The sequence below is a fragment of the Pleurodeles waltl genome, chromosome 6 (genome assembly GCF_031143425.1).
Source record: "Pleurodeles waltl isolate 20211129_DDA chromosome 6, aPleWal1.hap1.20221129, whole genome shotgun sequence".
Classification (NCBI taxonomy): domain Eukaryota; kingdom Metazoa; phylum Chordata; class Amphibia; order Caudata; family Salamandridae; genus Pleurodeles; species Pleurodeles waltl.
Window position 1 is genome coordinate 887,149,420 of NC_090445.1, and position 23,821 is coordinate 887,173,240.

At 46.2% G+C, this 23,821-nt stretch overlaps 1 protein-coding gene across 2 annotated transcripts in view; it reads left to right on the forward strand.

Moving 5' to 3' along the window:
* The window catches only part of ALDH18A1 (aldehyde dehydrogenase 18 family member A1), a 284,510-nt gene extending 265,214 nt beyond the window's left edge, over positions 1-19,296 (forward strand). For both annotated transcript variants that reach the window (XM_069239691.1, XM_069239692.1), the window contains exons 17-18: positions 17,442-17,537; positions 18,184-19,296. In XM_069239691.1, coding sequence (XP_069095792.1) covers positions 17,442-17,537; positions 18,184-18,365 — 278 coding nt within the window. In that variant the 3' untranslated portion in view covers positions 18,366-19,296. The remainder of the gene's footprint in view (positions 1-17,441; positions 17,538-18,183) is intronic.
* The last annotated feature ends 4,525 nt before the right edge of the window (positions 19,297-23,821 follow it).

Consider the following 23,821-nt stretch of genomic DNA (forward strand, 5'->3'; position numbering starts at 1 on the left):
CAGGTAAGTGGAATCTGTAGAGGGGAGCTGGAGGAGCTAGGAACCTCAAAAGGTAAGTACCACAGTGCCTCCCAGCGACCAGGAAGAAAAGAGTAAGTTACTGGATTTTCCCCAAGCCACTAAAAGGACTAAAAAGAAGAATAATGCAACACCCAGACAAGACTGCAAGAAACCAGCGGTGGATTCCTGAAGAGGAAGACCTGTAAAAGAGGGGGATCAAGTCAAGAAGTCTCAGGAGTGTCCGGTGGTGGCAGGAGCCACTACCCACCCGTCTGTGGTTGCAGGAGTTGGTCAACGCTCCGCAGTGCAGCCCTGGGGTCGGTGAAGAGTTCTTGGAGGATGCAGTCAACGTCCCACGCCGGATGGAAGATTGCAGTCTCTGTGGTTTGGAAAAACCAACAAACCTTGACAAAGGCAATAGTCGCGGTAGAGGAAAAGTGGAGCTGCCGGGGACCAGCAAGGTCCAGGAGGACTCGACCCACAGGGAAGAGTCCCAGGGGACCCTCAGCAAGGCAGGGAGTCCACAGAAGAAAAAACAGCCCCACAGCACACCCACTGGAAGAGGACCCAGGAGTCGCAGAGGAGCCCACGCAACACAACTGAAGAAGAGTCCCACGCCGCAGGACAAGCACACAGAGGGAGAGGGCTGTGTGTTGCAGGGAAGAGGGCTGGGGCAACACTGAGCCCGAAGATCCCTTGGAGGAGATGCCAACAAGCCTTGGTAGCTGCAAGAGACACAATGCATGGGGGTGCTGTCCTGCATGGGAAGACAAGGGCTTACCTCCACTAAAGTTGAACAGCTGGCGGAGAGGACCAAGGGGTCCACTCCAGTCCACCACCTGTGATGCAGGATCCATGCAGCTCAGGATGAGAGGAGATCCACACAGTCGGTTGTCGCTGCAGTTGGTGCTTGAGGGAGATTAATTTTTCCTTCTCATGCAGACTGAAGACTTGCCGCCGTCAGAAGATGCACAACCAGGGAAATGTTGCAGAAGCTGGAAGGAGCCGTGGAAACAATGGTGCAAGCAGAGTCTTCATTGTGGGTGCAGCTTGTCAGTTCCTGGAGGGTCCAGCTGCAGTTCCAGTGGTCAGAAGTTGAAGTAAACGATGCAGAGGAATCCTGCAGGAGTCTTGCTCGTCGAATCTGAGGACCCACCCAAGAGGTCTGTAATAGGCCTGGAAGGAGGTGGTCACCTAGCCAGGTGACCACCTATCAGCAGGGGGCTCTGACCTGGCCACTCAGATGCTCCCAGAGGCCTCTGTCCACCGTGGATTCAGGATGGCAGAATCAAGGGACCCTCTGGAGGAGCTCTGGGCACCACCCCTGGGGTGGTGATGGACAGGGGAGTGGTCACTCCCCTTTCCGTTGTCCAGTTTCGCGCCAGAGCAGGGACTGGAGTTCTCTGAACTGGTGCAGACTGGTTTATGCAAGGAGGGCACCAAATGTGCCCTTCAAAGCATACCAGTGGTTTGGGGAGGCTACCTCTCCCAAGCCATGTAACACCTATTTCCAAAGGGAGAGAGGGTTGCCTCCCACCTCCAAAGGAAATCCTTTGTTCTGCCTCCCTGCGTTTGAGCTGATCAAGCAGCAGGAGGGCAGAAACCTTTCTGAGGGGTGGCAGCAGCTTGGCCTGCCTAGAAAACCCCAGAAGGCTGGTAGGAGCAATGCTGGTGGTCCTCTAGGGAGCCCCCAGAGTGCATGGAATCATATTTCCAATACTGGCAACAGTATTGAGGTATGATTCAGACATGTTTGATACCAAATATGCCTAGGTTCGGAGTTACCATTATGTAGCTGAACATAGGTAGTGACCTATGTCCAGTACACCCGTAAAATGGCGTCCCCACACTCACGAAGTCCATGAAAATGGAGCTTGAGTTTGTGGTGTGCACCTCTGCTCATGCAGGGGTGCCCTCACACACCAGTACCTGCACTCTGCCCTCAGGAGGGCTTACCATAGGGGTGACGTATAGTGACCTGGTGCAGTGACCTGTAGTGAAAAGGGTACATGCACACTTTCACACAGGCTGCAATGGCAGGCCTGCAGATACACTTTGCATGGGCTGCCCATGGGTGACATAATACATGCTGCAGCCCTTGTGGACCCAAGGTACCCCAATGCCCCTGGGTACCATATACTAGGGTCTTACAAGGGGGTACCAGTATGCCAAATGTGGGTTGTTTGTGGTCCAATCTTCCAAGTTTAAAGGGTGAGAGCACGCACAGTCACTGGGGTCCTGGTTAACAGGATCCCAGTGAACACAGTCAAAAGCATACTGACAGGCAAAAAGTGGGGGTAACCATGCTAAAAATAGGCTGTTTTCCTCTAGCCCTTCCCAGCAGGAGTGAACCCAGGAAGCACAAAGAAACTGGTTCGAACCCACAGATTGAGACGGTTGGTCATTAGAGACCCAGTTGCTTCCTGTGACTGAGGGGGGCTCCTTTTTTTGTTCTACCCTCTCGGACTTTGTTGAATAAACAGACCCTGTGATATTTGTGAATGGTTTAGAAGTATAAAATCTAAGCCTCTTGGGACAATACAGAGATATTTCATATTGATTTCAGATAATATACCTTGAGCAGATAGGCTTGATAAAATCTTAATGACAAAACACTTGTCTGGTGCCTCTGGAAGAGATTTGGTTTTGTTCTAAGAAGACTGAAAGAAGAATAAATGTCAAGGACATTCATAAGACTGTTGTTTACCTTCACTTTCAACCTCATATGGTTGTTTGATAACTGTGGGGCTTATTTCAGTGCTTCAGTACTTTTTCACAGTATTCATCGTACCTGGACTGCATACCAGGTCGGGATATTTGCTCTTGTTGGTAGAGCACTTGGTACCCAGCAAGCACTATTTTCAGAAAACTCTTCAATGGAGTCTATTTACCTCATCTATCACGTATGCAATGGATTTGCAAATGTTTTGGCATAACCAACAAATTTCGTTATCATGGTGGCATGATCCAAGGACAAACTATGCTCCGCCAGGTTAGTTTCCCCTGAGATGACTCCCACAGCTCTCGTTAAAAAGGCGTCTATTGTTGTAGGACCCGACGTAGGTTTGGGGTTTACCTCAATCAATCAGGTATTTATAAAGAGTACAGCTTATCACCCGGAGGGTCTCAAGGCGCTATGGGGAAGGGTGCGGATCAGTCGTTGGGCTAGGTCTTGAGGTCCTTTCTGAACTGGATCAGCAAGGGGGGGATTGCCTTAGGTGGAGAGGCAGCGTGTTCCAGGTCTGTCCCACAAGGTAGGTGAAGGATCTTCCTCCAGCTGAGTTCTTACGGATCCTTGGAGTGGAGGCGAAGGCCAGTTGGGTGGAGCGGAGCTGTCTGGTGGGAGTGTAGAAGGAGAGGCAGTGGTTGAGGTAGGCGGGTCCAATGTTGTGTAGGGTCTTGTATGCATGTGTGAGAAGCTTGAAGGTGATTCTTTTGTTGATCGGAAGCCAGTGGAGGTCTGTCAGGTGTTCGGTGCTGGGGTTGTGGTGGCGTATGTCTGGGATGAGCCTAGCCATGGCATTCTGGGTTCTCTGGAGTCTTGTTTGGAGTTTCTTGGTGATGCCGTCATAGTGCTTTGCTGTATTCAAGCTTGCTGCTGACAAGTGCCTGGGTGACTGTTCGTTCATTGATAGGGATCCAATTGGAGATCTTCTGGAGCAGGCAAAGTGTGTGAAAGCAGAATGATTTGGCGGCCCATTGAGAGTGAGAAGACGAGGATGATGCAGAGATTGTGTGTGTGGTCGTTGGGTTGGGGGGGTCGAGAGCTGTGGGCCACAAGGAGTCGGCGGAGGCAGTGGAGCCCAGGGTGAGGACCTCAGTCAGAGTTGAGCTTGAGGCAATTGTCTTTCATCCAGGTGGCGACTATGCTTTCATTCTGTTGCAAAGTTGTTCTTAGCTGTTGATGGTTCGTCGGTGAGGGAGAAAATCAGATGGGTGTCGTCATAGGATGGCATGTTGAGACCATGGTGTCTGACGATGTTAGTGAGTAGGGTCATGTAGATTTTGAAGAGGGTGGAGCTCAGGGAGGAACCCTAGGAGACACCGCAGCTGGTCTCCGTCTGTTTCATGGTGAATGGTGGGAGCCTGACTCATTGGGGTCGGCTGGTGAGGAAGGAACAAATCCACACAAGGGCTTTGCCGCGGATGCTGGCGTCACGTAGTTTGGTGCAGAGGGTGGTGTGGGAGAAGGTATTGAAGGTGGCAGAGAGGTCCAGGAAGATGAGGGCTGCTGTTTCGCCGCGGTCGGAGGGTGCAGATGTCATCCATGGCTGCGAGGAGTGCAGTCTCAGTACTGTGGTTGCTCTTGAATACGGATTAGAAGGGGTCCAGGATGTGGTTGGTCTCCAAAAATTCGGTGAGATGGGTGTTGAGGGCCTTAATGACTTTGGCTGGGTAGGGGAGCAGTGAGATGATCTGTAGTTTTTCAGGTCCGTCGGGTTGGTGGAGGGCTTCTTGAGTAGAGGGTTGATCTCAATGTGTTTCCAGTCTTCCGAGAAGGTGGCAGCCTTGATGGAGCAGTTAATGGTGTGGCACAGTTTGGAGGTGATGGTGGCACAGGCTCAGTTGAAGATGTGGTGAGAGCAAGGGTCCGAGGGCACCACGTAGTGGCTAGATTTCACGATCTTGAGGGTGTCTTCTGAGGTGAGGGGGGGTCCAGTGGTGGTGGGTTGGCAGGGGGGTGGAGTCTTTGGGTGTGGTGGCAGTGGGCAGGTTGGGTGGTGAATAGATGTCCTAGATGTCCTGGATCTTGATTTTGCATTGGAAGAAAGTGGCGAGGTTGTCGCGTATGTCCTCGGAGGGTGGGATGTCTGTGGTGTCCCTGCTGCATTTGGTGAATTTTTTTTACCACAGTGAAGAGTTCTTGCTGTTGTGAGCATTGGCGTTGATGCGTTTCTGAATGGCTGATTTTCTTGCTGTTCTGATGAGGTGTTGCGTGGAGACGGCAGTTTTGAAGGCTTTGTAGTATGCCATGTTCTTGCTGCTTCTCCACTTTCTCTCGAGTCGTCTGCAGGTGGAATTGGATTCTTGGAGGTCGGAGGAGAACCAGCTCATTTTCTTGTGGTGGTGATATTTGGAGGGTTTCTTGAGCGGGTCCAGAGTGTTGGTGCAGTCGGAAATCCATTGGTGGAGGTTGCCAGTTGAACGTTGGCGTCTGGTGGCGTGGCAGAGGACTTTGATGAGTTGGGCTTTGAAGACCTTGCTCCAGTTTCTGTGGGGGTGGTGGTCGGTGTGGCAGTGTTCTTGGTGAAGGAGAAGTGGACGCAGTGGTGGTCGGTCCAGTGTAGTTCGGAGGTGTGTGAGATGTTGCTGGCGGAGAAGACTGGGTCAAGGGTGTGTCCTGCTGAGTGGGTTGGGGAGTTGACCAGTTGTTTGAGTCCGAGGGTGGCGAGGTTCTTTAGTAGAAATGAGGTTTTCTGGTCGCTGAGGTTGTCTAGGTGGAAATTGAGGTAGCTGAGGAGTATGTACTCCCTTGAGGTGAGGGCGTGGGGTGCGATGAAGTCAGCTATGGATTTACTGAATGATTTGTAGAGTCCAGGAGGGGGTGTAGATGAGGGTGCCACAGATGGTGGTGTTTGGGTTGGTCTGAATCTGGAATTGGAGGTGTTCCATGCCGGGAGAATGGTTGTTGGAGCTGGTCATGAGGCGGAGGGTATTTTTGTGGACGATGGTGATTGATGCGGTCTTTGTGGATGATCTTGTAGCTGTCTGGGATTGCGGTGGCAATGTCCGGGGCTGAGTTGATGGTTATACAGGTTTCTGTGAAGAAGGTGATGTCTGGGGAGATGGTGTCGAGCAGGTCCCATATCTCTATGGCATGTCTGACAAGGGAGTGGATGTTGAGTAGCATGCAGCTGAGATGTACTGGTGGGCGCTTGCTGGGTGGGTTTGGTGTGTGAAGGAAGGTGAAGGGGCCCTGTGTGTTCATGGGCGAGGCGGCATTCGGTGGAACCTCCTGTGTTGAGGGCATGGTGGGCGCTGGAGTCGTAACGTTGGATGGTGAGGGAACCAGGGTCCATGGTGCTGGGCGCGGTCCAGGTGAGGATGGGTGCAGACGGGCTTGCCTTTGGTGCACCCGCTGCGTGCTGCCGCCATTAAGAAGGGCGGGAGGCGGGAAGGGCTGGTCACCTGGGAGGCGGGAAACATGACACAGAGAGGGGTGCGGGCCCAGGGGAGGGAGGGGAGAGGAAGGGGAATGAGAGGAGCGAAAGCAAAAGCAGAGTAAAGAGCAAAAAAACAGAAATAAGAGGCAAAATCAGAATGAGCAGAAAGGAGGCTGAGACAGACAGAGGCTCACGACTGGGCCACCAGTGATGAGACGCAGGTGGGAGCCTGAAGGTGGAGGAGGGCCTCAAACTCATAGCTGCAACTTAATGTGCAGACACTAATACCCCAGCTTGCTCTTCAAATTAAATGTTTTTCCCCAACTGAGTTTTGGTGTGAATCTCACCAGGCGTGACCTTGATGAATCATCAAAGTAATGCTGTCTGAGAATCTATTGGTATCAGTTTGGGGTTATGAACAAATTAGGGGTGGGTGGTGAACTCCGCTCCCCTCTAGTTTTTCCCACTCTGCGCTCCACCTAGAACAGAGCAGGGTTTTTTCCTCATTCAAGCTCGCCAACGTTGTGTGAGGAAAATTTTACACCTCCCAGCGAGATTTCTCAACGTGGGCGGTCGCGGATGGTCGCTCCTGCTTGCGTTTAGAAACCTTCCGTTCGTGTTGAGAAAGTGGCAAAAAAAAAAGCAGCGCCCTTTCGCGCTGCGTGTGGTACAGTTTGTGCTGATTTTGCAGTGCAGGAATAACACCTAGCGCTAAAAACCAGCACAAACGGCGTTACCCAACACACTCCTCCACTTGTGAAACTTGGCGTAGCACGATGGAGTGTTTTTGGTCACTCCACCCAAACCTAGAAAAAAAATGTCCTATTCCTCCCAAACAATTCACACAGGAAGAGTACCTGGAAAGTTGACCCACAAAGTGGGTGCTCGGACTTACGGAGGAGAACTTTAACATACATAATTACAAAACCAAAAATGTAATGAATCAGGTGTTGAGGAATGTTATGATTGAGACTTTAAAACTAAGAAAACGTTATATTAGGGAGATAGTGGCAATAACCAGTTTTTAGGGTTGAGCCTGCATCCCATGCGCTTTGCGCATGCGTTTCGCTTGCGAGACGCTTTAGGAGTTAAAAAAGGGCTCAGAGCTCCGTCCATGTCTCGTCAGTGTCTTTCATTGGTTCGTGGGCTTGCCTGTTAAAATCTGCTTGCTTTCATTAGTGGAAGGCATGCATACGTCATGCCTTTTCCAGTGGTTCCTCAGGTGCCTCTTGCAAGCATGCTGCTGGCAGCTCTGTCGACACCGAATGAGGATGCACAATCCATAGTGCTATCCAACTGTGAACTGAATCCACTACGATCTCGACCAAAGTCACAGCTGATGCCAACTGGTGCACTGCTGCACTGCAATCCTTGTGACTATAATACTTCCCTGTTACTAAATGCTAGTGCACACAGTCTTTTTTTGCCACAGATTGAAACAGCAATAATTATGATGAAGGAAGTACTATGTTCCCCCAAGATAACTAGGAATACTGGTATGAAGTGTCAGGATGCCAGTGGGTTGGATGCTTCACCTGATATTGGCCAAAATCACTTATGTATGTCATGGTCTAAACACAGCCACCTTGTTGGAGGCAGGATCTGATATTTCCTCCAAGGGTGGCATGCCATCAGGATGCTCACACTAGCCCATGTCCTGTCTGCCCTATAGTATGGAGACCGAATGGTGGCGTTGGACCTGCAGGACACTTATTTTCACATCCCCATCCTGTAGACACATAACTTGCAAACATCTGTGCTCAATATTAAATGGTAGTAGTATGCAGAAACGCATGCTTACAGGTTAAGTAACATTTTCCTTCGGCAACCCTTAAACCAGTACCTCAGATTTGTGTTACATGGAATACTTTATCATTTCTAAGTTCTACCCCTTTGGGCCACAACCTCCCCTCCATCCAAGTGTTTTCAGAAATGTCTGGCAGGGGTCCCAGCACATTATCAGCACAATGTCGACACAATGCAGACTGACTGTTAAAAAGTAACAGCAGACAAAAAATTATCTTTCTCTTTCTCTTTCTTTCTCTCTCTTTCTCTCTTTCTCTCTTTCTCTCTTTCTTTCTTTCTTTCTTTCTCTCCTTCTTTCTTTCCCCCTTCCCCCCCCACAGGGCTTTAGGGTTCACACTCTGAGGCAAAAAAATTACCTCTGCCCTCAAACTCAACCGTTCTTGGGGCTTATGCTGCATACAGTAACAGGCAAATCCTATTCCAACAACAAGAGTAATGGCATTTTAAAAGCTGCTTCCTTTTTTTCCAGTTATCGTGTCCTCATAGTGAGAATGATAAAGGAACCCTTGGGAATAATACTGTCTTGTATTGCACTAGCACCAAATGCACAATTACATATGCACCCTCTGCAGAAGTGCCTTGCCAGTCAGTGGGCATAAGCAACTGGTCAGTGGGAGGCTCTAGTCTTGGTGAACCCCTGTGTTACACCTTATGGTGAAAAACAAGAACTTTTTACTGGGCAGGTTCTGCCTCTCAAGTCACCATCAACACAGATGTTCCCTAACAGGGTGAAGAGCACTATTAGGCCACCTGACAAACCAGGGCTACTGGTCTACTCAGAAATATAGCTTGCACATCAATGTAGTAGAATTAATGGTAACTCAGGGAATTCTCGGATAATTCTACAAGTTGATTTGCATCTAAGCAGTTGCCCAGCTCATTTGCACAGACAGTATGAGCTCCTTGTACTACCTACAGAGGACACACACACATCAGTTGTCCAGCTTTACTCAGACAATCTGACATTAGGCCATTCACCATTAAGTCCTTCTCCTGGCATAGCACCTCCCAGGGAAGACAACAGCTTTGCAGAACTGCTCAGCAGGATGCATCAAGCAGCAGAAGAATTGGGAGATCAACACCCATGTGCTACATCAGTATGTCCATCACTGGGGTCCAATGCAGTTCATCTTGTTTTACCATATGCAGAAATCCAAAGCTTTGGCTTCCGGTAGCCACACCCACAATCCATAGGCAATGTGCTATAGGTATATAGCAGGTCAGGGATATTTACATAAGTTTTGCCTCCACTATCACTGCAACTTTATTTAAGGACTATGAGTCAAGGTCCATGGGGCTCATCCTCATTGCACAGACCAGGGTGAGGCAGCCATAGCACTCACTACTCCTAGAAATGTCCAGACGTCCCCATAGAACGCTACCTCCATTGGCAGACCACCTCACACAGCATCCTCGTGAGCTGCAACATGCCAGCCTCTGCACTGAATCTTGTGATTTGTCACCTGAATTTTTAGAGTTTGGGTATTTGAAACTTCCAGAAGTGCATGCAAATTCTTAAGGGGGCCTGCAAGCCAATGACAAGAGCTTGTTATGCATCCAAGTGAAAAAGATGTCAATTACTGTATCAGTTATAACAGGCAGACTTTACATGTGATGGTGGGAACCATCAGCTTTCATTTGCTGCAGCTACAAAAGGCAGGCTTAGCCCACTCTTCTATAAAAGTACTCTTAGCTGAGATGGCAGCTTACCTGCAAAATAGTCTACATCAGTCGGTGTTTAAGTTACCTTTTAATAGAGCCTGTATGTAAGTCCTTAGGAGAAATTCCTCCAAGAATGCCACAAGTTGCTTCATGTAACCTCACATCATTCTTACCTGGCTCATGGGTCTGTTATTTAGGACATTACAATCTTGTCCACCGAAGTTCCTTTCACGGTATCTGGTCTTCCTTATTGTAATCACTTTTCTAATTTGAGTTAGTAAACTGCAAACTGTAACAGTGGAAGAATCATTTATTCAGGTTCACAAAGATCTAGTTGTCCTTCAAGCAAACCCTCACTTTCTGCCTAAAGTAGTCTCACCATTCCATGCTGATTTGCCAGTTTTTTCACCTTAATCTAAGTTGATTGCAGTAAGAGCCTCACACAATTTAGGGGTCAAAAGAGCCCTCTTGTACTGCACTGACTATACCAAATCTCTTAGAAAGACTAACTAAGAAGCTCTTTGTGGTCTTTGGCCAGCCCCACTTAACAATTCCAGTTTCCTAAATGGGCTTGGGTAGACACATTTCCAGTTGCATTCAAATTTGTTATGCCATAGCCTACAGAACAGTGCACTCTATGTATAGAGCATATTCCTACTTGCAGATTTATGTAAAGTTGCAGCGTTTCAAAATCCATACTATCTGATAGAGACTTCTAGCTGCAGAATCCTTACCTTTGAATTCCCTAGCGTCAGCTTTGAATCTGGAATTTTTTGCTAAGCAGTACCCTGCGCGTGCCGTTGGGTGGCAGCGTTCAGATCCATGTGCGTCATTCGGCTCTGCGTGGCATCGTCAGCGTCGTTGGAGCAGTCTGTGAGGTCATGTTGCCTATCCAGGCACCACCCCGACGCACGTACGTCAGTTCTTTTCCTTCTGCGCCGGTTAACCACAGGTCTGGGATCGAGCCACCATCTGCCTTTTTTGGCAGGCCTTTCTTTACCTTTTTGTTGAAGTTTTTTCATAGTCTGTGTGAGATGTCATCGAGGAAGACTGGGTTCAAGCCGTGTGGTGCATGACATTGCGCCATGTCAGTGACGGACCCCCACCAGGTATGTCTCTGGTGCCTCGACAGAGACCACGACTCAAAGTTGTTTTCTGACTGCCGGGCCATGGCCCCGAAAGCTTTGAGAGAGTGGTCTCTGAAGCTCATGGTAGCCTGGCAGTCAGTGCAACTCCTAGGAGGTCACGGTCCTGCTTGAGGCGGAGGTTTTCTCCAGATACTGGCTTGCTCTCACCTCCTTCTGTGGCTACGGAAGAGGGAGATTCATATGCCATGGTGGTGCGCAGAGCAGCTGAGGTATTGGACCTAGAGTTGCCTATGGTGCCAGTCAGGACTAACATCCTGACAGAGGTGCTTGAGCCGGGGGTTTCCACATCAGAACCAATGTAACCCTTCAACAAAGCCCTCACTGATGTCCTGCTGGGGATGTGGTCCAAACCCAGCACAGGGGCTCCTGTAAATAGGACAATCGGCCGCCGCCATCGACCAGCTCCTACTTACCCTAGTTTCCTCACCCAACACCCCAACCTGGAGAACTTGGTGGTTCAGGTCTCCACTTCCCATGGTACCTTCCCTTCCGATTCCCCCGCATGTGGAATCCAAGAGGCTGGTTGGGATTGGTAAGAAAATATTTTCTTCCTCCAACCTGGCATTGAGGTCAGTAAACACCTCATGCTATTGGGCCATTTTACCCCATACTTTGAGATAAGGTGGCACAGGTGCTGCCCCAGGTCCCTGAGGGCGTACGGGACACTCTCACTCAAGCTGTCAAAGATGGGAGAGACAAAGCCAAGTTTACGATTCGGTGTAGTTTGGACACGACTGACTCACTGGGCAGGGCGATTTAATCTACAGTGGCCCTTCGACACCACACCTGGCTTCGTACTTCTGGCTTTTCGGGGGATGTCCAGACAAACCTTATGGACATGCCCTTCGATGGCTCGCGCCTTTTTGGAGAAAAGGCAGACTCGGCGCTTGAGCGGTTCAAGGACTTTCAAGCCATGGCCAGATCCTTGGGCCTCTCGACGCCAGCTTGTCAGCAGTCTGCCTTGCCCCTCTTTCGAGGCTTCGGAAGGGGTGGAGTACCACACCACCTTCAAATCAGCCACCATCCTCCTTCCATCTCAGCATCCAGTGTGAGGACGAGGTTGTGGTACCTTTAAACCCCGAGGGTCTAGCCAGAGGTCGCCCACCTTCCAGCCCCTCTCCTCCACAGTGCCCAAGTCCTCCTAATGTGGGTCTGCAAGACCACACGTATCCATTTGGAGGGAGGATTCAATTTCATCTCCCTCACTGGCGGTCCATAACATCGGACAAATGGGTCTTGCAGATCATGCAAATGGGCTATTTCCTTTCCTCCCGTTCTTTCCCTTCCTCCAAGCATCCATTAAAAGAATGGCTGATGGAGGATCACTTAATTTTGCTCTACAAACAAGTTGTGGTTCTCTTGGCCAAGGGAGCTATAGAAAGGGTCCCAATGTCAGAAGTAGGCAGTGATTGTTATTCCTGCTACTTTCTGATTTCCAAAAAGAAGGGACTTCGCCCCCTTCTGGATTTGGGGGATGTCAATCTCTTCCTCAAAAAGGAGAAATTCAGTATGCTCACTGTTGCTCAGGTCTTGTCTGCCCTAGACCAAGGAGACTGGATGGTAGCATGGGACTTGCAGGATGCGTATTTTCACACCCCTATCCTGGCCGCCCACAGGTGCTACTTGTGGTTCAGGGTGGGCCACAAGCACTTTCAGTTTACTGTGCTCCCCTTTGGACTCACCAGTGCTCCTTGGGTGTTCACCAAGGTGATGGGGATAGTAGCGGCTCATCAGCACATGTTGGGGGTTTCAGTCTTCCCCTACCTCGACGACTGGCTGTTGAAGGCTCCTACGCCACAGGCTCTCGTCACCCACCTTCAGACTATGGCGGACCTCCTGCATTCACTGGGGTTCACTATAAACATGTCAAAGTCACACCTGACACCCTCTCAGTAGCTCCCTTTAATCGGTGCCGCTCTGGACACAGTGCTGTTTTGAGTTTATGCTCCGAGCAGCAAGTCCAGGATATTCAGATTATGATACTGATATTTCGGCCTCTATCCTGGCTTTCGGTGAGACAGACTCTGAGGCTGTTCGGACTCATGGCCTCCTGCATCCTTTAGTCAAGCATGCTGGATGGAATATGAGGGCTCTGCAGTAGGACTTGAAGTTCCAGTGGGCACAGCATCAGGGTAATCTTAACGTCACGGTTTAGATCTCGGAAGGAACTGCGAAAGACCTGCAGTGGTGGTTAGTGAACTGCGATTAGGTCAGAGGCAGACTCCTCTCCCATCCCCAGCCAGATCTCACAGTAGTGACAGATGAGTCACTTCTGGGATGGGGGAAGCCATCTGGGAAAGGTGGAGATCAGAGGTCTCTAGTCCCTGGAATCCGGACTCCATGTCAATTTTACTGGAGCTCCGGGTGATCCTCCTGGCATTAAAAGGTTTTCTTCCTGTTGTAAAAGGGAAGATAGTGCAGGTGTTCACGGACAACACCACCACAGTGTGGTACTGCAACAAGCAGGGTGGTGTGGGGTCGTGGACCCTTTATCAAGAGGTGCTGCGTCTCTGGACATGGCTGGAACAACTTGGCATAACCCTGATGGTTCAACACCTGACAGGTTCTCTGAATGCCAGAGCGTACAAACTCAGCTGTCGGTGCCTAACGGATCACGAATGGTATCTCCACCTGGAGGTGGCACAAGGACTCTTTCAGCAGTGGGGAGGGACTTGATTAGATCTGTTCACCTCCACAGAGAACGCGCAAAGTCAGCATTATTGCACGTTGGAGTTTCCAAGACAGCAATCGCTCCAGCCTCCTGTACTCGTTTCCGCCCATACCACTACTGCCCAGAGTTCTCAAGAAGATCATGAATGACCAGGCCCAAGTAATCCCAGTGGCTCCAGATTGGGCATGGAGAGTCTGGTATCCTGAGCTTCTGAAAATGAGCATCGATCCTCCGATCAAGCTGCCACTTCAGGGGGATCTTTGATCGCAGCAGCAGGGGAGTGTTTTCCACCTGAACCTGTCAAATCTGACCCTTCATGTGTGGAGATTGAGAGGTGGCAGTTGATGGCTTTTGACCTAAAGTTATTTTGGCAGCCAGGCATCCCTCCACTAAAACGTAATACGCCTTCCGTTGGAAACACTTTGTATATTATTGTACACAAAGGTCTATTGATTGTCTTTCTGCTTCTCTTTCTGACATCCTTCTCTGTATACTGTCCCTTGCCTAGCAGGGTTCTGCCTTGGGTACTCTCAAGGGCTATCTTTCTGCCTTCTTGGCATTCCTTTGGCTGCCTGATCAGCCTTAACTTTTCAAATCTTCCACTGTACATAGATTCTTCAAAGGGCTTTTACATATGTTTCCCCCTACGCTCTTTGTTATGCCCCAATGGGGCTGAAATCCTCACATTTCTTATGTGTGTTCCCTACGAGCCCTTACACAAACACCTGCGCCGGCTGCTCACCATCAGGACATCCTTCTTAGTGGCATTAACATCTGCCTGGAGGGTGAGTGAGATGCAGGCTCTTTCATCTAAGCCACCGTATCTCACCATGGTTTCAGGCAAGGTGGTTCTCAGAACTCGTGCCTCTTTCCTCCCCAAGGTGGTGACCCCATTTTATCTGGGTCAGAATATCACCCTGCCCACCTTCTTTGCTCCACCGCATCCCTCTAAGGAAGAGGAGTGACTTCACCAGCTGGACCCAAAAAGAGTGTTTTTGTTCTACCTTGACCGCACAAGAGTTAAGGGTGGATGACTAACTCTTTGTGGGGTATGTGGGAGCAAAAAAGGGTCGGGCAGTGCAGAAACTAACCATTTCACGCTGGGTCATTCTCTGCATCAAGATTTGCTACGCATTGCCCAGGAAGCAGCCTCCTGAGAACCTGATGCCTCATTCTACCAGGGGTAAAGCTGCTACCACTGCACTAGCTCGGGCGTTCTAGTCCTGGATATCTGTCAGGCAGCAACATGGGCATTCTTGCACACGTTTGCAAAACATTACTGCCTGGACAGTCGGGTACGGAGACACTTACACTTTGCCCTTTCGGTCCTACAGGACTTTTTAGTGTAAGTAGAGGTATACGCAGCCCACTGCCAGGAGGTTATGGCTTGGGTATCTATTCATAGGTAAGGAATCTGCAGCCAGAAGTCTCAATCAGATGAACAAGTTACTTATCTTCAGTAACGCAGTATCAATTCACATTATGAATTTGCAACAAACTTTGGTAAAACACTATAATAATGGATCAGGGGGTGGCAGAGTTATTACTAATGAAAATTCTAACTTTCATCCTGCCACATTTGTCACAGATTGGCCATGGGAAATGAAGCAGAAGTTACAAGGGGAGTACCAAAACATGTTTGTTTCCGTGTAACATGATGCTCATCATACACCGCTTCAGAAAATAGTCGGACGGCACGTTATGCTTATCTTCTTGTAGTGCTTTTTTTGGATTTGTATTTTAGCTTATTTTTGGTTTGTTTTCAACAAATGAAAAAGTGTCCATTGCACATGTGACCCTAAATGTATATTTCTGTTCATAGACTGGGGAAACTTTGAAAGATAATGTCCTGATTGACTGAATTTTTCATGTGTAACACGGAGTGTGATTAGCTGGTATTCCTGTGTGCAGCCATCTTCGTCCCCATACATTTGATCAAGAACAGTAACATTATCAAAAATCAAAGAAGGGGAAAAACAGCTTTTTTCAAATATAATTAAATATCATGGAACACCACTTACAAATAAAAGTTTCCTTCATTGTAAAATGTTCTTTCTTGAGAGAAAACTCTCTTTGATAAGAGGGGAAAAATGATGTTCATGAGCATCTGAGTAGCACGGAGGGACGAATAACTTTGTAACGGTTGTCCAATGAGCAACCACATATGCACATCACTCTCCAGCTGGTCATATGGGCTGAGAAGAGAGAAGGAAAAAGAAAAGGCTGTTTTGCTGTTCATCCTCACCTACCCCCACTCTGGCATGGCCAAGACAGGGGCACGAGCAGTAGGGTTTACTAAAATACTTAGCCTTGCCACAGGGAGCACACTTTGACGAATGCCAGGAAGGATTGTGCTGACCTCACTGCTCTTCCATTAAACTTTGCTTTGCTAATCTTGTGTGGGTTGAGGAGGTTCCATCCTCTCCCGGCCATTGCATCGAGGACGAGCAGTTTTAAATGCACCTAATCCTTGCCCAGGGGTGAAAGGATTTCCCCCTTACTATTTTTAATTAAACTTTCAGCATTGTCAAAGAGTTGCATTATTTATCCCACTCAGTGAAATGGTGGGTGTCACTGCACCTCTCCACCCAGCACCTCATCCAGGTTACCCAAGGGAAGAGGATCCACGCTTTTTCTTCTTGACCTTTTATCAATCTCTTCCACCTGCCTTGCTTAATAGCGGTAGTGGCAAAACGCCACCTTTTGGGACCCCTAACTCCATTTGTTTTCTTTTTAAGTGCCCAAGAGCCAAGCAGATTCCATGTGCAGTCTCCTGCCTTAAGTCCTTCTCATGGGGGTGGTGGTGCATTTTGTACTCTTTGCCCTAAAAGGGGAGCTGTGTCTTATTCACGTTTGTCACTGAGGCAGCTCTTTGCTATCCAGGACCTCCTTCAGACAGTGAGGGTGATAGAGGAGTCTTGTGAACTGCAGCATTGCAAGTGTGTGGAAAGACTAGAATAGCTGACTGCTGTCACTTAAATGTCTGAGGCCATCCAAGCTTACTAATACATGTAGGCATTAATGCTAATTACTCATGGGGATATTGATTCACATTAAGGCAAGAGTCTTGACGCACTGGATACGGTTTGCTTTAAAAAAAAATGAAAAATTCACTGATAAAAACATTTGAGGTTGACAGAGAACTAAATGCGATCAACTGACGATCCACTTACCTCACAATCACCTACCATCCTGCGTAAATGGTTGCAAGAATGACATTATCAGACTGAGGACATCCATTAATGGTTGTCCGCACAGCCAAGTCAGCAAAAGTCTGGACTTCGCAGAGGAGCACCTCTCTGTCTGCATGAATCACAATGCCTTCAGTGGATTTACCAGAGAGGCGGATTCACTAAAGATACAGATTGCTGACTGGGTGCCATTTTTTTAAAATTTTTTTTTTAGGACTAGCGTTGGTCAAGACTTTCTGATTTTACTCAAATTATATATACAATATACTCATTGGGGCTTTCAGTCAGCACTCTCCATCCATTGTTCTGTTGTCATTCACATATTCCTTTGTCCTCTACAGCACACAGCATGGTGCAGTGGTCAACCCATCGCTAACTTCCCTGTGAGTGACTGTAATTTGCCCTTTCACAAAGACAACATCCACGCACAAAGAAGTTCCCAAAAGTACCAGGAGCTGCTATGGCAGTCATTGCTTTTTGAGACCAAAAGTCTTTTTGCTTTTAGCCAATGCTTTTTGTTTTTCTCCCCTTTTATTATTCTGATGAGTTCTCAGCAGCTTCCACAATAACGTTTTGCAAACACCATGACAAACAGTACAAGCATGAACAAAGCTAAAAGGCTGACTGGCAACAACAGACCTATTGTCTTTTCTTAGGCAATATTTTTTTACTGCAACCTGAACATGCAGTCTTGCAGTACACTGCACTGAATCCCCCTTCAAACATGATTCCAAATGTATCTTTCCCATAATATGAACACATAGCTTAAGAAAATTCTCCTTTATAAAATTTGGTGCAAGTGGTTAATAATTTAAATGTTATTGCTGCTACAAAATGTTTTGTATTTTTGTCTCACTAGAGAAAACAGCAGAATACTTCCTACAACATGTTGATAGTGCTTGTGTGTTCTGGAATGCTAGCACGCGATTTTCTGATGGATACCGGTTTGGTCTTGGTAAGTGATCCGATGGCAATATTCCTTGGTGGCAGTGGATGAATATTAAATCATAAATTATTTGTATTTTTACTTATTTATCCAGACACTCCCTTTTAATGTTTTACTCCTAATTTGACTCGCCATACAATTACATTTTGCTTTCATGTTAAATGTACGATGGATGTTTGTTTTTCAGTGTTTCCAAACTAAAGCTCATACCCAAAAACTTTCTAAGACTCATCAAAGGCTACCTGGGTCATTAGAAAAATAATAATAATAATTATACTGATGATTATATTATTAATGATTGATTATAATAATAATATTTGAGCCCATAAGTCACGTAACACCTTTTAAAGGCAACACCTGTTGGTTTTGCCAACACTTGTTAAAAGTAGTTATGCAATCGCACTATAGCAGTTTCTTATGATTAGCTGGATTTGTTTTATTGAGTGCCTCAGATAACTTGGATAATCTAATGGGTTCAACATGTTATATTGCAAAGATTTCTAAGTTTTTAGCATGAAGAAGAGTGGAGGCCTCCTTTGGACAGATTATGTATTGCTCCACCCTAGATCTGTTATTCTTACAGTATTACTGTTCTTTTCATATTTTTGTAATGACATCTACAAAGTAACTGCATATTTGTTTTCATCACTTGTAGGTGCTGAGGTTGGAATAAGTACTTCTCGTATTCATGCTCGAGGACCTGTGGGAATAGAGGGACTTCTGACAACAAAGTGGCTACTCAGGGGAAACAATCATGTGGTTTCTGACTTTGCAGAACAAGGAAACATGAAGTATCTTCATGAAAGCTTGCCTGTTCCTCAGAGAAACACAAGCTAAGGAAATTCTTGTTGGGCAAGACAATATTTCAGTAAATTTTAGTACTGTAAAATAATCCCAAACCTGGAGAGGCCGACTCCTTCAATCCATTAAAACTTTAATGTAACGAGAGGTTATTTCTTAAACGAACCTTGTGTTTGGCTCACAGAACCTCTTTCAATTTCCACCCTGTATGCTCCTGAGGTAGTCTTATCAGCACTAAGGCATGTACTTGTACCAATTCAAAGAATGCCTAGGACAATCTGTTCATGGTCCAGCAAACACTTATTCCTAAACAAAACCCATACTTATAAAGTTATTGAATGCCGAGACCATGAACTTAGTTGTATCGGTCTTTTAAACCATTGTAATTTGTTTGGTTCATTGTGGAGGTAGGAAATGTATGAATCACATTTTCCAATCCATTTGGTGCCAATGAGATTTTTAAATGTGGGTGTTAAAAATGAATAATGCACTTTCTGTAATGTTAGCGGAATACCAGTTTATTAGCGCCTTCCAGAACTCAGCTTATTCCTGTCTGTCAATATTTCAAGCATCCTGGAATGTCATCTGATGCAATATTGTGTGGATTAGAAGGATCTTTTCTGTTGGACTGTGAATGAGCTTTTATAAATTACACAATTCATACATAATGTGTATGAAACATTATAATTTCTGTATGTATACAGGCCTTTCCCTACAATCCTTATGAGAAATGTTCAGTACTTTTTTGTATTTATTGACCAAGCAAGATCTAGTAAGGAACAATTTTGTTTTTAAGCCTATTGTAGATAATCCACTTTCACAGTGAAATGTACATTACCTGTATTTGCCTAGATTGGTTAAAATATTTTGCTGATTTCTTTTTATATGATGTTTTGTTCTCTGAACTGCCCCTGACAAGAGGCTATATTTTGCTGAAATGTTTCAAAATAAAATGCAAAAATGTTTATTTGTGTTTCCTTTATCAGTATTTTTGGTAGGTTGCTAGATTTGGATTTACTACTTCAGTCTCTCCTTCCTCTCATTCCTTATATTGAAACTCTTCTTCTTATCCTCTTTCCACTATGATGAAATCCAGACTTGATTGGTCTGAGCTTAGCATTTTCCATGCAACAACAACCTACCTTTTTAAGAACCATCACTTAGTGGGCTGTGCTTAGTTACTTTTGGGAGCGTTAGCAACCCTTCATTCTTGCAAGACCATTCCAGTCTAAGTTCAGCTGTTTGCAATCCCAAGCAACTACTTATAAGTCATGAATGATGCACTAGATATGATGTATGTAGAAGTAAAAAACAAAGTAGGTGCATGAGGCATTTCTACAGGTAAGTTCATGGAATCGTTTTGAGCTCTTTCTGTGAGTACTCAATTTGTGATGGTGGTTGCCACATAATCTGCCCTACTTTCTTCATGCCACGTCATTCAGCCTAGTTACTCATGACATACGATGTTTTCAGAGCCTTTTTGCAACATTGGTTCGCGAGGCCTGACCTGTTCGCTTAGTGGCTGCCTGTCACATAGATGAATTGATGTCATGTTCTGCTGAAAGAAATATAGTGAATCAAAGTTTTATTTTATTTCCCCCCTTCAAAAATCCAAATGCACATATAGAAAAGTTACTTGCCTGTAGATTGAGGTCTCCAACATGTATATCTTCAACAATTTGATAACCACTGCACACCTTTTCTAATGTCCAAATCCCAGTGATAGTTTTTATAGAGGACAGCATCCCAGCTGTAAAGAAAAAGTAATCTGTGTTTTTGTAATATAAATAATTGAATATAAAAAAGCAAGTATAATTAAAGGTGACTGGAAACATGACTATATTACAAGCTCCTTTTTATTCTTTTTAAACTGCAGGGAAGAGGTACATAGAGACAAATGTATATTAAAGGGAAGTAAGCACTGTTACTTAAGGTAGCAGGCAGCTGCAACGTCCCAAAAATGTAGTGACTTAATTTTGACAGAATATTTTTTTACCCTTTTCTTGGTCATCTGTGTGCAAGAGAGCATTCCCCTCCAAAGACCACCAGGTTTAAACTTGCAGAGGCTGTTACCAGTAAAAGGCTTGCGGCGACTGTGGTAGGATGAATTCCAAGACACCCCGGACTGCAAAGCCAAGCTCTACATCACCGAGCACCATTGAAAGGAGTGTAATGACCAGTCCTGTGGGAAGTCAAGGACGCAGACCCGTTCCCAAGGCAGTTACTGCAAAAGGTCCTATTCCCATTCCAAGCCATTAGGTAAGTCCAAATTGAAAAAGAAACATAAGAAGTCAGTGTGACTTTCTGTCTTCCCGCCCACACTCCACAGACATCATGTGGCCTTCAAGGTGCCTCAGTATTTAGGTCCCAGTCTCTTACTGCAGAACTGATCCCTCAGCTTACACCAGTCAAACCCAATTTCCTTGGTCCATCAGTGATGATGCAGCAAGTTTAATCCTTCTAGGAGGCCGTGTTGTGCATCTTTGGTACCCTTGTTGCATTCCTCGGGTACACCTTCTGTGATCAACGATCTGACTAGGCCTTTCATGGATTACCATTGGCGGATCCATCCTCAATGCAGTGTTTGCCTCTTGACCTCGCTACAGAGTCTGGCCCGACTCTGGAACCAACGCCTAACCGTGCTTCAAACCCGGCGCCACAATCTCCACTCATACCCCAGGCATCAACACTGCTGATCCTGGAGGAAGAACTAATTGTTTAATCGGACTTTGAAGCAAATCTCTGACGACTTTTACTGAAGTCACGCCCTCCACAATATTGGGTGCTACTGGTTCAACCTCACTCTGGCTCAGATGGAACTCTGCCTTTGTCCAGAATAGTCTACATTTTTTTTTTGCTTCAGGTTCTGAACACAGTCACCGTGATGATGGAGATAACTTGAATGAAGCATCCCACTATTATGACAAGGACATTCTGTTTAAGGATCTTCAAGCTTTTGTCCTCTTATCAGACTCAAGCTTCATAAGAACCTTTATTCTCAGCTGTAGGGCAGGGTAACAACCCTGGGCCAGCGCAACCTAAATTCCATGGGTGGAGATAGAGTAGCAACATTTGAATGCCTTTGATCTCCCTCCGGCAGTTGTGGATCTTATTCTTGTGGTATGACACCTTTCTACAAAATCATTGTATACTGTATGTTGGGATACATTTTGGCCTGGTGCAATGCCCATCACACAGACCTGCCACAACTAACATCGTTAGGTATTATGCTTTTGTGCTGTCTTTGGCCTAGCAAAGTCTTGGTGCGGGCACAGTCACAGGTTACTTATCTGCCCTTTTGTTCTTTTGCATTTACTGGACTAGGTATCCTTGTTTAACTCACCAGTTGTAATCTGTTTTCTTAAAGGTCTGATCAATATGTTTTGACCCAAACCTTTAGTAATGTCCTCAGTTTTGTCCTCACCTTCCTGATGCGTGTACTCCATTCAAGCCAATACATAGCTGTTCTTTGAGGCATATAACTCTCAAAAAAGTCTTCTTCATAGCCATAACCTCGACTTATCGCATGCGTGATCTAAAAACTCTCTGTTCACTTACCATATGCCACCTTCTTTCTGGGCAAGAGCTGCTTTTCCTTTTTTTTTTTAAACAATTTTAGATTTGTAAACAATGAAATTTGGAATGAACATTTCGTATTGTATCAATATGCACAAAAATAAAGGCACATTCCTTTCCAAATCCATCTTTGTAAACAGTGTCCAGTATCGGGGCTTGGGGAGGACCAACAAACCTTGACTTTGCTTAATACATTGAGACAATGTACATCTGTTATCACATTAACACAGTTGCGATTAGAGCAGTCCAGAAATATCCTCTATCTCTCCCGTAGGGGATATTTCACATGACCTTAAAAAAAAATCATAGATCATCTGAAAAGACCTGAGACCTCTTTACGTGAGTAACAAACGGCTGCCATATCCTCTTGACCTAGAACACCTTACCATGTACAATGGCAGAGCTTTTTCATTGCAAAGATAAACACCACTTTACCTCACCGTATGTTAAGCTGCGGTGCAGTTTGCAATTTCTAGTCAGTATAAATGGATAATCTGTCAGCGAGTATCCAATGTGAAATTAGTCTCCCTAGGGATGTGGTAAAGTGATATAGGTTGTTTCTCCCCTGGGTGTCCCAATAAAATCATTGAAGGTAGTAACAGGATTGTGATTCCTATTATGACTTTAAGATGTTTTGGTGAGAAATTTTACAGCATATTAAAGACCAGGCAGGACCACCATGCACTTATCAGTGTACCCATATATCCACATCCCTTCCAAAATGTATCCTGAACGCCCCCCCCCAAACATTTTTCAGTCGTGGAGGGGAGAGTTACCACCTTACCATGATTTTATGTATTGCTTGTGATTTGTGATGCGTACAAAGTGATGACTTGGCTACCCTCTTCCAGATGGCTAACCAAGTCTGAAGTAGAATTTCTTTCTCAAGTTCCCTTTCCCAATTCACTATGTATTTCTGTTCAGGAGAGGGGCCCACTTCTTGAATGTAAGAGTAGATCCAAGTGATACCCCTATGTCTCAATTTATTGACAGCCAGGGATTCCAATGTGTTACTTCTCTACCTGATTAGTCTTTTAATTCACAGCTGTTAACCCAGTATAATATCTGAGTTATCCAGTGTGCATCATTTTGTAAGTAGGGCAAATTTGTCCCAAATTGTTTTCCTGTTTAAAAGGCTCCCATTGTCGAAAAACTACCCTAGTGATGGTGGGTTGTCTTGGTAGAGCAATGTTTTTGGCAAACATTGTGATGCTGTGTCCCATCAGACAATCTATCACTGTTCTGGCATTCTTTGCTCAATCTCGCCTTTCGAAAGAGGAAGAAAGACTCCACTGTTTGGACCTCAAAAGAGCTGGAGCTCAAAGATCATTGAATAAACGATCAGCTCTTTACAGGATTCGCCAGAGTGAAAAAAGGCAAGACAGTGCAGAAAAAGGCCATATCAAGGTGGATACCACAGTATATGCACTGACTAAGAAGCAGCCTCAGAAGGACATGGGGCTTATTCATCCAGACCCAGGGCACCTAGCATTGCTTTGGCTGATGAAGGGACCATTCTGAACATCTGCCAGGATTCGATGTGGCCCTCAATCCATACTTTCACCAAGCACTAATGCCTTGATAGCCTGGTCCTGTGGGAGGGGCACTTTGCCCATTTAGTCCTGCAATATTTTCTGGTCTGAGCCAATCCACAGACCCTCACCTGGGGAGGCACTGCTTTGGTATCTATTCTATCAGTGAGGAATCTCTGCTTCAGAAAAACAAGTTACTTACCTTCAATAACACACTTTCTGGTGGTTACTGTCTAACTGCAGGTTCTTCCACACTGTCCCTTCTCCCTGTTCTGTGGAATGGACTCCTTTTCCTACCCGTAGAAACATTCCACATTAGAGATCTGCACACTGTCTTGCTTCCGGGGAGGGATGAAACTGACAAGGAACCACACAACACCACCT